The sequence below is a fragment of the Spermophilus citellus genome, assembly GCF_964194105.1.
Source record: "Spermophilus citellus genome assembly, chromosome: 3".
Classification (NCBI taxonomy): Eukaryota; Metazoa; Chordata; class Mammalia; order Rodentia; family Sciuridae; genus Spermophilus; species Spermophilus citellus.
Genome location: NC_138184.1, coordinates 57,226,655 through 57,239,170, shown reverse-complemented (window position 1 = coordinate 57,239,170; position 12,516 = coordinate 57,226,655). Strand labels below are relative to the sequence as shown.

The 12,516-nt window shown below is 42.0% G+C and overlaps 1 protein-coding gene across 1 annotated transcript in view; it reads left to right on the top strand.

Annotated features, from left to right (window-relative positions):
* Window positions 1-5,430: 5,430 nt before the first annotated feature.
* LOC308644849 (cadherin-related family member 3-like) overlaps window positions 5,431-12,516 on the top strand; it is a gene marked incomplete at both ends in the record, with an annotated part of 67,032 nt that continues 59,946 nt past the window's right edge. Inside the window, 2 exons of the mRNA XM_081286544.1 lie at window positions 5,431-5,470; window positions 11,504-11,700. Coding sequence (XP_081142670.1) covers window positions 5,431-5,470; window positions 11,504-11,700 — 237 coding nt within the window. The remainder of the gene's footprint in view (window positions 5,471-11,503; window positions 11,701-12,516) is intronic.

Sequence of the window (12,516 nt, the reverse complement as noted above, 5' to 3'; positions counted from 1 at the left end):
TGCTGCTGGTAGCTGTTTTGGATTTCTTCAGCTCTGGAGCTCCACGGCTTCCAAACAAAACCGTCAAGTTCTGGGGTGTTTGGGGAAAGGTATGGAGGAAAAGTTTGGAATCTTTTCCTTATTCCCTCCCAGATGTTAGAGATGGTGGGTTACTGGGCCTGGCCCTGTTTATAAGGGTAGAGGGTTCATCAGTGATGCGTTTGGCAGAACTGTGGGAAATTCCCAGTTGCTTAGAGGAATCTGAAACTCAGTAGAGAGAAAGTGAAAGAGATAGAGACACAACATCAGGAGGGGAAATTGTGGAAATCTAACACCCATTGTTCCCTTCTCTCCCTGGGATCCATTGTTCTTATTTCTCCCTGGGGGTTGGTATTTTCCTTTTCCTTCAGTATCCTTCATAGATTCTTGAACAAGACAAATGGAGAAACAGTGTTCTGATTATCCAATCACCACCCCCCCTTTTTTTTTTCTGCCAGGGATTGAACCCAGGGGTGTTTAACTACTGAGACACATCCTCAGCCCTATTTTTGTATTTTTATTTAGAGACAGGGTCTTGCAAAGTTGCTGAGGCTGGCTTTGAACTCGTGATCTTCCTGCCTCAACCTCCCTAGCCACTAGGATGACAGGGATGTGCCACTGCTCCAGCCAACAACTTTTAGTTGCATTGACAATTAAAAAAAAAATCACATGCTAATGGATAATGATATTCCTTTGTCATGCTTGAATTTCAAAGGGAAAAGAATACCAAGGATCTGTTAACCGAGGTGGATCTGTTAGATCTCTCAACATGAGCCCTCTCAGTCCAGTGGGACACACATAGGACACTTGTTTTTGGATATCTTGGGACACACCATAAAGGCTATTTCATTACATCTTCGAATTTTGTCATTTTTCAGGGGGGGGGGGTGTACCAGGGATTGAACTCAGGGGCACTCAACTACTGAGCCACATCCTCAGCCCTTTTTTGTAGTTTATTTAGAGACAGGGTCTCACTGAGTTGCTTAGGGCCTCACTAAGTTGCTGAGGCTGCCTTTGAACTCATGATCCTCCTACCTCAGCCTCCCAAGCCCTTGGGATTACAGGCGTGCACCACCGCGCCTCCAGCTAGCTGTCTTTTAAAGCACATGGCTAAAAAACTTGACTGCCTGCCTACCTGCCCCATTATTCCTGTATTTATTTTATGAAGAGCAAATTCTTCCTAGGTGGACATTTTACCACAAGGTGGCAGCAGACACTAGGACTTATTCCCGTTACTCAGTCGCTGGAGTTGTTCAGTCTGACCTAATTGGATGTTGAAGAAGGCAAACACTTCTAGGAAGATGTTGGGAGACAGAAGAAGAAGAACTTTGACTTCTGTGCTTGTATTTATCAGTAAACTGCAGCATGCTTCTTTAACTTTCACGTTCCCAGTAATTATCCGGGGATCTTGTTAAAAATGTGGATTCAGGCACAGCCTGTTTGAGATGGGATCCAAGAATCGAGGATGCTGATAATGCAGGCCCACGGACCATACTTCGAGTAGTGAGGGTCTCATATGTTTCTATACTGGGAGAAAGAATTGTAAAAAGATCATGGGGCTGGGGATGTAGACCAGTGATAGAGCACATGCTTAGCAGGATTTAATCCCAACATCAAAAAAAAAAAAAAAAAAGTAAAAAATGAAGCATATTATATTGAGGAATTTAGAAGGTGGGGCTTGGGGTTTCTAGCTGGGTTCTTGTTCTAGCCCAGCTGTATGACCTTGGTCCCTTTGCTTAACCTGTCTGCTTATTTTATCATCCTTAAAGTTGCCAAAGTAATAAAAGTGAAGATAGAGCTTTATAGTGAGATTCAAGTAAAATAGAAATTCTGCTTTTGCAAGAAGTAAAACCTGGGTTTTAGGGTGTCCAGGAGAGTGGGAGTAGAGGATCTTCTGCCTCACATTTTGAGGCACTGGAAAACAACATACCTGAGGTGATTTTGTCTTTGGCCTTGTGTTCCCATGTGGTCTTTTCCCCCTCATCTGTTAGGATCCTCGGGTGTTTGAATGAATGAATACACGAAAGGGCATTTTTCTCTAATACATGCCAGTATTTTTTACATAATTTTTGGTACTGCTGTCTTACTTCTGTTGTAGTCAGTCAAATATCTGGATGACTATGATTGATTTTGTTAGGAAGAGAGCTATTTTTTATTTGTACCTGTGTGTGTCCACGTGAACATCTGTGTGTGCACAAGCCTATATGTATGCATGTGTAATAGGCTGAAATATTTGCAGCTGTGCCTTCTGTAACAACATGTGCAGGTCACAAAAGAGCCCAGAAGCTTAGAATGGCACTAAAAAAGGTGGACAGAATTAAGGCACAAACAGATATGAATTTTGAGCTTGGTCTGGATTTAAATCTAGCTTTATTACTGGACGTGATGGTGCACACCTATAATCTGAGCTGCTTGGGAGGCCGAGGCAGGAGGATTGTGTGTTCAAAGTCAGCCTCAGCAAAAGTAAGGCCCTAAGCAACTCAGTGAGACCCTGTCTCTAAATAAAATACAAAATAGGGCTGAGGATGTGGCTCAGTGGTCGAGTGCCCCTGGGTTCAATCCCTGGTACCAATAATATAATAAAAATTTCTAGATTTTCTCTCCATACAAGTTGTGGGTCTTTGGGTAGGTGAAAAGCCTCTCTGGACCTCCATTTTTCTCTTTGTAAAGCAAGAACCATAACTGCTACCTCCCAGGGTTTGTTTTGGTCTTTTAGTAATTCAACAAATATTTGAACATCTAGTGGTTGCCAGGCACCGAGTACCTAGACACCAGGTGCCGAGTACTTAGACACCAGGTGCTGAGTACCTACCTAGACACCAGGCGCCAAGCACCCAGACACCAGGCACTGAGTACCTAGATACCCAACACTGAGCACCCAGACACTAGGCACACATCAGTGAGCAAACAACACACACAACATCTCTGAACTCAGATAACTTAAAATGCTGTGAGAAAGACTTAGAACAAGCAAGAATGTGAACGCATGAGTTTTAGCCGAGTGGCAAATGCTAGGAAGAAAGAAAAAATGATAAGGATGAGAGGCAACTGCTGGGTCATGGAGTCTGAGAGCTGAGCAGTAAGAGGTCAATTGTGTAGGATGCATGTTCCAGGCAGAGGAGAGCAAGGAGCAAAACCCGAGGCAGAAGAGGCCTTTGAACCTGCAGGGGAAAGCTGGGGTGGTGGACAGAGACATCACCAAGCCTCTCCAGTCCTAGAGGCCAAATTAAAGGTCTTGAACTTGATCTTCAGGGCAATGGGAAGTCATTCAGGGATTTAAGGAAGGAGTTCATACATATTTATTCTGGGCCATGGGACTCAGTAGGGAAGAAAATGACTAGACACAGGGTGGAGTGGCATGTGCTTCTAATTCTAGCTATTCAGGAGGCCAGGACGGGAGGACCGAGACGGAAATCTCTAAATGAATCTCTAAATGAATCCCCACGGGTTCCAGGTGGGGAAATGAGAGAAGCACTGGAGTGCAACAGGGAGGGATGGGAACTCTGGTCAACTGTAGAGTGCTGGTCAACCAAATGCTATTGAATTTCAATTTTTATTTTAAAAAAATTTGGTATTGGAGATTAAACTCAAAGACAATGTACCTTTGAGTACATTATAAAGGACTGTCCCCCGTCCTTTAAAAAAATTTTTTTTCCTTTGGTACTGGGGATTGAAGCCAGGGATGCTTAACTACCGAGTCCCATCTCCAGCCTTTTTAATTTATTTTTTATTTTAAGACAGTCTTTCTGTGTTGCTCAGGTCGGCCTTGAATTTGCAATCCTCCTATCTCCTCCTCCCAAATTGCTGGGATCACAGGTATGCATCTCTTTTTTTAAATTTTATTTTGAGACAGGGTCTTGCTAAATTGCTTAGGGACTTGCTAAATTGCTCAGAGACTCGCTAAATTGCTGAGGCTGGTCTCAAACTTCCCATCCTCTTCCCTCAGCCTCCCAAGTAGTTAGGATTACAGGCATACACCACCACACCCAGACTTGAACTTCACATTTTTAATCTTGTACATATAAAAATGTGATCTGCAGGCCATAGTGTTAACCCCGGTTATGGGTGACGAGTTCTGCTTCCCCACATGTTGAAGTTTGAACATTGGAGAAGCCCGCGTATAAAGTAGGGTTTATTTAAAAAGGGGGTCACATAGACTTCTCCAGGGAGGGAGAAGGGGGCCATAGCTGGGATCCTGGTACCCCAAGAAGCAGGTGTTCTGCCCTTTTTATGTGTCCTAGGCTTCCTTTGCTCTGCCCCCTTCCCCTTATCTCCTTCCTGCTTTTGTGACCAGGCCCAGGACTAGGCCCAGGAATGCTGGCGGGAGGGCCCAAAGGTGGGCATCAGGTGGGCTGAAGGGGGAAGGGCAAGATGTAGCAGCCAAGGACACATTAATTAACAACTTTATAGCTCGCTGTGGGGAGGGGCAATTCCTGGAACAGGTTTTAGCAACAGGTTGGAGCAGGGGCAGGTTCTTGATAAGGGTGGAGGAAGGGCTCTGAAGGAGTTAACATTTTCATCCCTCTGGGGACAGTCTCCAACTTCCTGATTCACTCAGAATTGGCCTCCTTGATCCAACCTGACTCGATTTACCTATCTCTACTGACTGCCTGTCTAATTCTGGCTTCAGTAGTCAATTTCTGCATCACCAATTTGCTGCCCCTGAGGTGGTTTTTTTTATGCTAACTCTCCATGCATTCAAATCTCTCCCAACAGTAGTTCTAAAACTTCTACTCCTCCCACTCCCAAGTTTTAAATTAAAGTTACTAACTAGCATGCAATTTGACTCTTGGCCAATTATTAGATTTGTTTTTGCACCTTATCTCTAATCTGATTGCATATCAACCTTGCCTAGCAACTTGTAAATCCTCTGCAAACTTGGTAAACTGAGATTCTTGGTCTTGATTCCAAGCCTGGGTGTGATAAACACCTAGCAGGGCAGGATCATGCTTGTTGGTGACCAGGAGTCTTTTTATTCAACAGATTCCATTTGAAAAGGAATGAACTTAGGGAGCTGATCATTTCCTGCAGAATCCCCCTTGAATTCTAGACACCCCAGATGCATGAGGACTTGCTGGTGTGTGTGTGTGTGTGTGTGTGTGTGTGTGTGTGTGTTGTGGAGTGGGGGGGGGCACTTTGCACTTGGAGAAGGTAAACTGGAGCTTTTTTACCTGGCTAAAGCAACTCTCCTGGCTGAAGCTTTGGTTTTTTTTTTTTTGTTTTTTTTTTTTTGAGGGAAGGTGTCATTTTACAGATTTCTCAGCAAGAACTGTGTCATGGGGAAGTAAGTACGGGGTGCCTAGCGACAGGATGTTTCTCCAGAGACGTGCCTCACCAAGAGAATGACCTGGCTGGAAATTCACAGTACCAGGAGCAGTGTCTCTGCAGACGTGAGAGGCTTTCAAGCAAATCATGCTTTTTTTTCATTTGTTTTTGTTGGTGGCAGCCCCAGGTTAGTATTCCTAACTTTGGACTCATCTTGTATAACTTTGAAATAATTATTTGGTAGTCTGCCATTTGGTTGGTTTCCTCAGGTGCTCCGTGGCTGTTCCTCACTGGAAAGGTCTACATTTCAATCAAAATGTTTTCTCGCCAGGTGCGGTGGTGCCCACCTGTCATCCCAGCTGCTCAGGAGGCTGAGGCAGGAGGATCGGGAGTTCCAAGCCAGCCTCAGCAACTTAGTGAGGCCCTAAGCAACTCAATGAGACCCTGTCTCTAAATAAAAAATAAAAAAGGGCTGGGGATGGGGCTCCATCATTAAGTGCCCTTGGGTCCAATCCCTAGTGTCCCCTCCAGCCCCGAAAACAAGCTTTCTTAGATGCAGTTGTTATAAACGAGAATTGGGACAAGATCTTTGGAAAGCAATTTGTCATTCTAACAGCATCCGAAAGCTGCAGATGTAGAGCCAGTATTCCAGGAAGGCCATACTTCAGAACCCATGGCCACATTAGGATATGCATATAGGTTTACTTGTAATAGCAAAAATTAGAGGCCACGTACATGGCCATTGGTAGAGGATGCCATAAATGGTCCTGCCTCCATACTGTGGATGTCAGAGCCACGAGAAGCAGGAGGAAGCCTTGGGGGCTCTGAAGGACAGGTAAAAAGGTGGTGTACTCTGCTGGTGGGACTGCAAATGGGTGCGGCCAATTTGGAAAGCAGTATGGAGATTCCTGGGAAAGCTGGGAATGGAACCACCATTTGACCCTGCTATTGCCCTTCTCGGACTATTCCCTGAAGACCTTAAAAGAGCATGCTACAGGGATACTGCCACATCGATGTTCATAGCAGCACAATTCACAATAGCTAGACTGTGGAACCAACCCAGATGCCCTTCAATAGATGAATGGATAAAAAAATGTGGCATTTATACACCATGGAGTATTACGCAGCACTAAAAAATGACAAAATCACGGAATTTGCAGGGAAATGGATGGCACTAGAGCAGATTATGCTTAGTGAAGCTAGCCAATCCCTAAAAAACAAATACCAAATGTCTTCTTTGATATAATGAGAGCAACTAAGAACAGAACAGGGAGGAAGAGCAGGAAGAAAAGATTAACATTAAACAGAGACATGAGGTAGGAGGGAAAGGGAGAAAAAAAGGGAAATCACATGGAAATGGAGGGAGACCCTCATTGTTATACAAAATTACATATAAGAGGTTATGAGGGGAATGGGATAACAAACATGGAGGGAAATGAATTACAGTAGATGGGGTAGAGAGAGAAGATGGGAGGGGAGGGGAGGGGGAATAGTAGAGGATAGGAAAGGTAGCAGAATACAACAGTCACTAATATGGCAGTATGTAAAAATGTGATGTGTAACCGATGTGATTCTGCAATCTGTATTTGGGGTAAAAATGGGAGTTCATAACCCACTTGATTCTAATGTATGAAATATGATATGTCAAGAGCTTTGTAATGTTGTGAACAACCAATAAAAAAAAAAGATTGGGAGTCAACTCAAAAAAAAAAAAAAGGAGGTGTACTGTAGAGAGAAGGGTGTCCTAAAACTATAACACAGGAAAATCCTTCTGGGGAAAAAAATAGGTCTATTCACATGCAAATAGGCACAGAAAATTCCAGAAGAATATATACCAAAAAATTGACAGCAATTATTTTTGGAGTTGAATGTAGAAATAAATGTGAGAGCAGCTGAGATGGGGAGAAATGTGTGGAGATTTAAATTTTCTTTTACCTTATATACTTTAGTATTTGGTTAAAAATAGCATGAATTATATTTTTAATTAACAAAACATACCCCCAAGTTTAAAAATAAATCATTTATACATCCAGAGATATGAAAAATTGTGCTCTATATGTATAATAAGAATTGTAATGCATTCTGCTGTCATATATAAATAAAAAATTTACCTAAAAAAGAAAAAAAATCATTTAAATTTTTAATGCCCTACATGAAAACATTAAGTGATTTTTTTTCCTCAGGGTTGCAAAAATTGATTTCATAAAATAAACCAGCTGATGGATTGCTTTAGAATTAATTACTTCTAGAAGAGGGTAAAAGCTAAATATCATCGTTACCAACAAAACATCAAGTAAAATATGTCTACGATTCTAAGAACAAATGATGGGTATTGCAAATCTGAAAGGGAAAAATAACTGATAATTTCCACTTTTTGATTAATAATGATTAGATTTTATATTTCTAATAGAAATAAATGATAATATGCACAACTCCAATCAACTCTATAACAATGTTGTCTGAAATGATAACCACTAAGAGCTTGAATGTGGCCACTCTGACTTAAGATGTGCTGTAAATATAAAATATATTCTATTATTTAGGTGATTTTTACATGAAAAAAATAATATAAACTATCTTACTAACATTTTAACATGTTAATTACATTGAAATAATATTTTATGTACATCAGTTCAAATAAAATGTTAAAATTATTTTTACCTGCCCTTTAAAAAACTTAAAAAAATGTGGTTACTAGAAAATTTAAAGTTAAAGTTATATATTAAGACACGGCTTGTCTATAGTTTTGGGTATTTTGTGGATGATGTAATTTTTTTTTTTTTGTACCTGGAATTGAATCCAGGGGCGCTCAACCACTGAACCACATCCCCAGCCCTTTTTAATTTTGTATTTAGAGACAGGATCTCGCTAAGTTGCTTAGGGCCCGCCTAAGTTGCTGAGGCTGGCTTTGAACTTGTGATTCTCTTCCTCAGACTCCTTAGCTGGTGGATTACAGATGTGTGTCACCAAGCCCACCTCTAGGCCCTATCTTTAACTTTGCCTTTTCCAAATGAGTTTTGAGAAACTAGCCTGAGTGTATCTTCACTGAAATCTTTGCTGTAAGGACAAGACTCAGCTGAAATTAAGGGGAGCAGAGAAAACACACACACACACACACACACACACACACACACACACACACACACAGGAGACAGAAAGAAAGGGAGAAAAGTAGAATCAAAGTAGGCCAGCTCAATAGGGTGCATAATGACTTTTTGTCTCTAAATGCATTGTGACTTTGAGCACTGAGTAATTTCTCAACACCGCAGGGTTAGACACAAGTTGTATGAAATAATGTCATTTCAGAAACTATTTTTACCCACCTTTCATGCACTGTATCTAATAAAACATATAATGAACTTCAGTAACAAGAAATCTTACATTTTCTATGACAGTGACTGGCAAATCTTTATTAAAAATAATGTCCAATAATCCCAATCTCTTATCTCTTAAATAGTGGTGATCACCTCACACCAGTTTCAACCAAAGTGGCTTCTTTTGAAGTCACAGTTGATTTCTAGCTTCTTCTTCTTTGTTTGTTTATTTTTAACAGCTTTATTGAGGTACAATGACCGACAAAGAACAGAATGTATTTAATGTGTAGAATCTGATAAGTTTGGATGTTTGCAAACACCCATAACACCATCACCGTAATCAAAATCACAGGCATACCGAAAATCCCCCCAAATCTCCCCTGTGTCACTTTTGGGTGCGTGCATAGTAAGAACGCTTAATTTAAGACCTATCCTCTTAGCAAATTCTGAAGCACAAGATGATGTACTGTTAATCCTCCCCCACTCCCCCAGTATTGGGGATTGAAACCAGGGCCTCACACATGTCAGGCAAGGGCTCTTCCACTGAGCCACACCCCTGAATTCTAGTTTCCGAGAGGATGAGCTGCTTGCCCAAGTGGTCCTGTGGCCAGGAAGAAGCCGACTTCAGACAGGAGCCGAGGTCTGTGGATCCAAAAGGCCATTCCTGAGGTGATTCCTTTCCTTCATCCCAGGGCCACTGCTGTTGGTTGTCTGGGGACCTTCTCAATTTTGACATTTTGAGGATATTTGCTTTTTCCCATTTTTTTTCTTTTTTTTTTTTCTACCCCAAAGAAATTTACTCTGAATCATGAAGCCATCTGAATCATTTAAGAGCATGCAATTGGGATCCAGACAGTTTGGGGTTCAAATTCTGGCTCTACTGCTGATTAGCTGTATAACAGAAAGTCACTACCTACCTACCTTCCTGCCTGCCTTCCTATCTGTCTGTCTGTCTTTCTTTCCTTCCTTCCTTCCTTTCTTCTTTTTGCCTGTTGTATGCTTTTAAAAAAAATTTTGTTCTTTTTAGATATATATGACAGTAGAATGTAATTTGACCTATCATACGTAACTTTCCATTCTTGTGGTACATGATGTGGAGTTTCATCTAGGAACATAGGAAAGTTCTGTCCCATTTATTCTTCTGTCTTTCCTATTCCCATCCCCCCTTCCCTTCATTCCCCTTTGTCTCATCCAATGAACTTCTATTCTTCCCCCATGCTACAGAGTGTTAGCATCCATATATCAGAGAGAACATTCAGCCTTTTGGTTTTTGAGATTGGCTTATTTCACTTAGCATGATAGTATCAAGTTCCATCCATTTACCTCCAAATACTATAATTTCATGCTTCTTTATGGCTGAGTAATGTTTCATTGTGTATATATATCACGTTTTCTTTATCCATTCATCTGTTGAAGGGCACCTAGATTGGCTCCATAGCTTAGCTATTGTAAATTGAGCTGCTATAAATATTGATGTGGCCGCATCATTATAATATGCACCTGGAGTGGAATAACTGGGTCAAATGGTGGTTCCATTCCAAGTTTTCTGAGGAATCTCCATACTGCTTTCCAGAGTGATTACACCCATTTGCAGCTCCACTAGCAATGTGTCAGCGAATAGTTCCCCCCATATCCTCGCCAAACTTATTGTTCCTGGTGAGATGGAGGTCACTGTATTTCTGTTCCTCAGTTTTCTCATGTGCAAATGGAACCGATAATAGCAGCCCTACTCCAGGGGTAATGTGAGGATTAAATGAAAAAATTCCATGTGAAAGAATGACCTATAAACAGTCATTACTGTTATTTTATCATTCATTCAACAAATATGTGGTAAGTACTGTTATTCAGTAAGAGTTTATGGTTCCCTGGAATGCACCCAAGTGGAAGGTTATTATGCTGGGAACCACCACTAGGGGGTGATATGGGAACCCCAGGAAGGAGTATCCAAGCCAACTGGGGCAGGCCACAGAAGGTTTTCTTCCTTTCTTTCTTTGTACCAGGGTGCTTAGCCACTGAGCCCCATCCCCAGCCCTTTTTTGAATTTTATTTAGAGAAAGGGTCTCACTGAGTTTCTTAGGGCCTCGCTAAGTTGCTGAGGCTGGCTTTGAATTCTCAATCCTCCTGCCTCAACCTCTCAAGTCGTTGGAATTGCAAGTGTGTGGCATCGTGCCCAGCTCAGGGAAGGTTTTCTGAAAGAAGTGATATCCAAGGGGCAACTGAGGTATGGATAGAACATTGGAAAACACAAAGTGCATTATAAACAAGGGTGTTGTCACCCTCTGGCTCAGAGGATGATTGGTCATCTTATAATAAGTTTATTTTCTCCATCCAGGGCAAAGGTCAGGAAGCTTTCTGGTCATTCGTAAAGATCTGGGCTTTCTGAGCTTAGGGTTTCTCAAATGTGATATAAATGCATAGCATCCACCAGGGATCCTCTGTGTTGCTCCTGTGTTCCTTGAGGAACAAGAAAAGGGATGCGGAGGTGGGGATGTGGCTCAGTGGTACAGAGCTTGCCTTGGCATGCATGAGGCACTGGGTATGATCCTCAGCACCACATAAAAATAAGTAAATAAAATAAAGATGTTATGTCCATCTACAACTAAAAAAAATATTAAAAAAAAAGAAAAGAAGGGATGTAAACACAAAGTTCAAGTTGCTTGCCGTGCCATCAATAAAATAATCCTCTGTCTTCTGCTGCTGTCCATAAACTTGAGGAGTTAGCTTACAAGAAGAAGTTCCCAGATCCTTAATGACCTTGCCAAGCCAACTCAACTGACTTTTAAGACGTCTAATAAAAAAGGAACTAGTGGTTCTTGTCCTTTTTTGTGGGTTTCAAAACATGAAGCAGATTGCGAAGCTTTGCAGGAATTCATTTGTAAAAAGTCAAATTTTATGTTTCCTCTCAGATGTTCTAGCTCTTCCCAAATTCATGATTGAGAATCTCAGCCCTCTTCTGGAAAATGCTTCTGAGCACACCCGGGTTGCTGTGGTCACCGTGTCTGTCTCACCTCACACTTCTCTGGTTGGAGGCCCTGTGATTATTAATGCAAATCCTGTGGTCCATCCATTCATGCTGTCTCAGAGATCCACACACAGGTGGGATGTAAGTATGTAGGTGAGCGGTATGATCACCTGGTACCCCAAGGGCTCTCAAATGAAACTGTCATCCTCTGCCTTCTCACTCCCTATTGTATGTTATTAACTTAGCACCCTCTCATTGGGACCCTATACTGTGTTGGATACTCTTAAAAATTCATGGGAGGGCTGGGCTTGGTGGCACACCCCTGTCATCCCAGTGGCTTGGGTGGCTGAGGCAGGATAATCATGAATTCACAGCTAGCCTCAGCAAAAGCAAGGCGCTAAGCAACTCAGTGAGACCCTGTCTCTAAAAAAAAAAAAAAAAATAGGGCCGGGGATGTGGCTTAGTGGTTGAGTGCTCCTGGGTTCAATCCCCAGTACAATTAAAAAAAAATCCATGGGAAGATCATGATCCATTTATTTTACAGACATTTTGCTCTGATCAGATGCAGGCCTTGTGATATTTACTGGTTTAGAGGGATGTATATTAATCAAGGGAACATGAATACAAGCATAGCATTGTAAATGTGTCCAAAAGCCATGAAATCCAGGTCCACAGTTCCGTGAGAGCACCTAGAGGGGACCTTTGACCTGGTCCGGATTCCTGAGAAAGAGCTACATGAAAAGTCATCTGCAGAATGGGAAAGAATTAAGTAGATGAAGAAGGAGAGAAGCATTCCAGGGAGAGGCCACAGCACGTGTCAAGGCATGATGGAACAAAGGGGCACCATAGGGAGAAGAGATCGATGTGACAGGAACTGAAGCAGAAAAGGTGATAAAGGAGACAGCAAAGGAGGTGAGGGGCAAAGCCTGCATGGGCTGCGGACCTAGATAAACCATT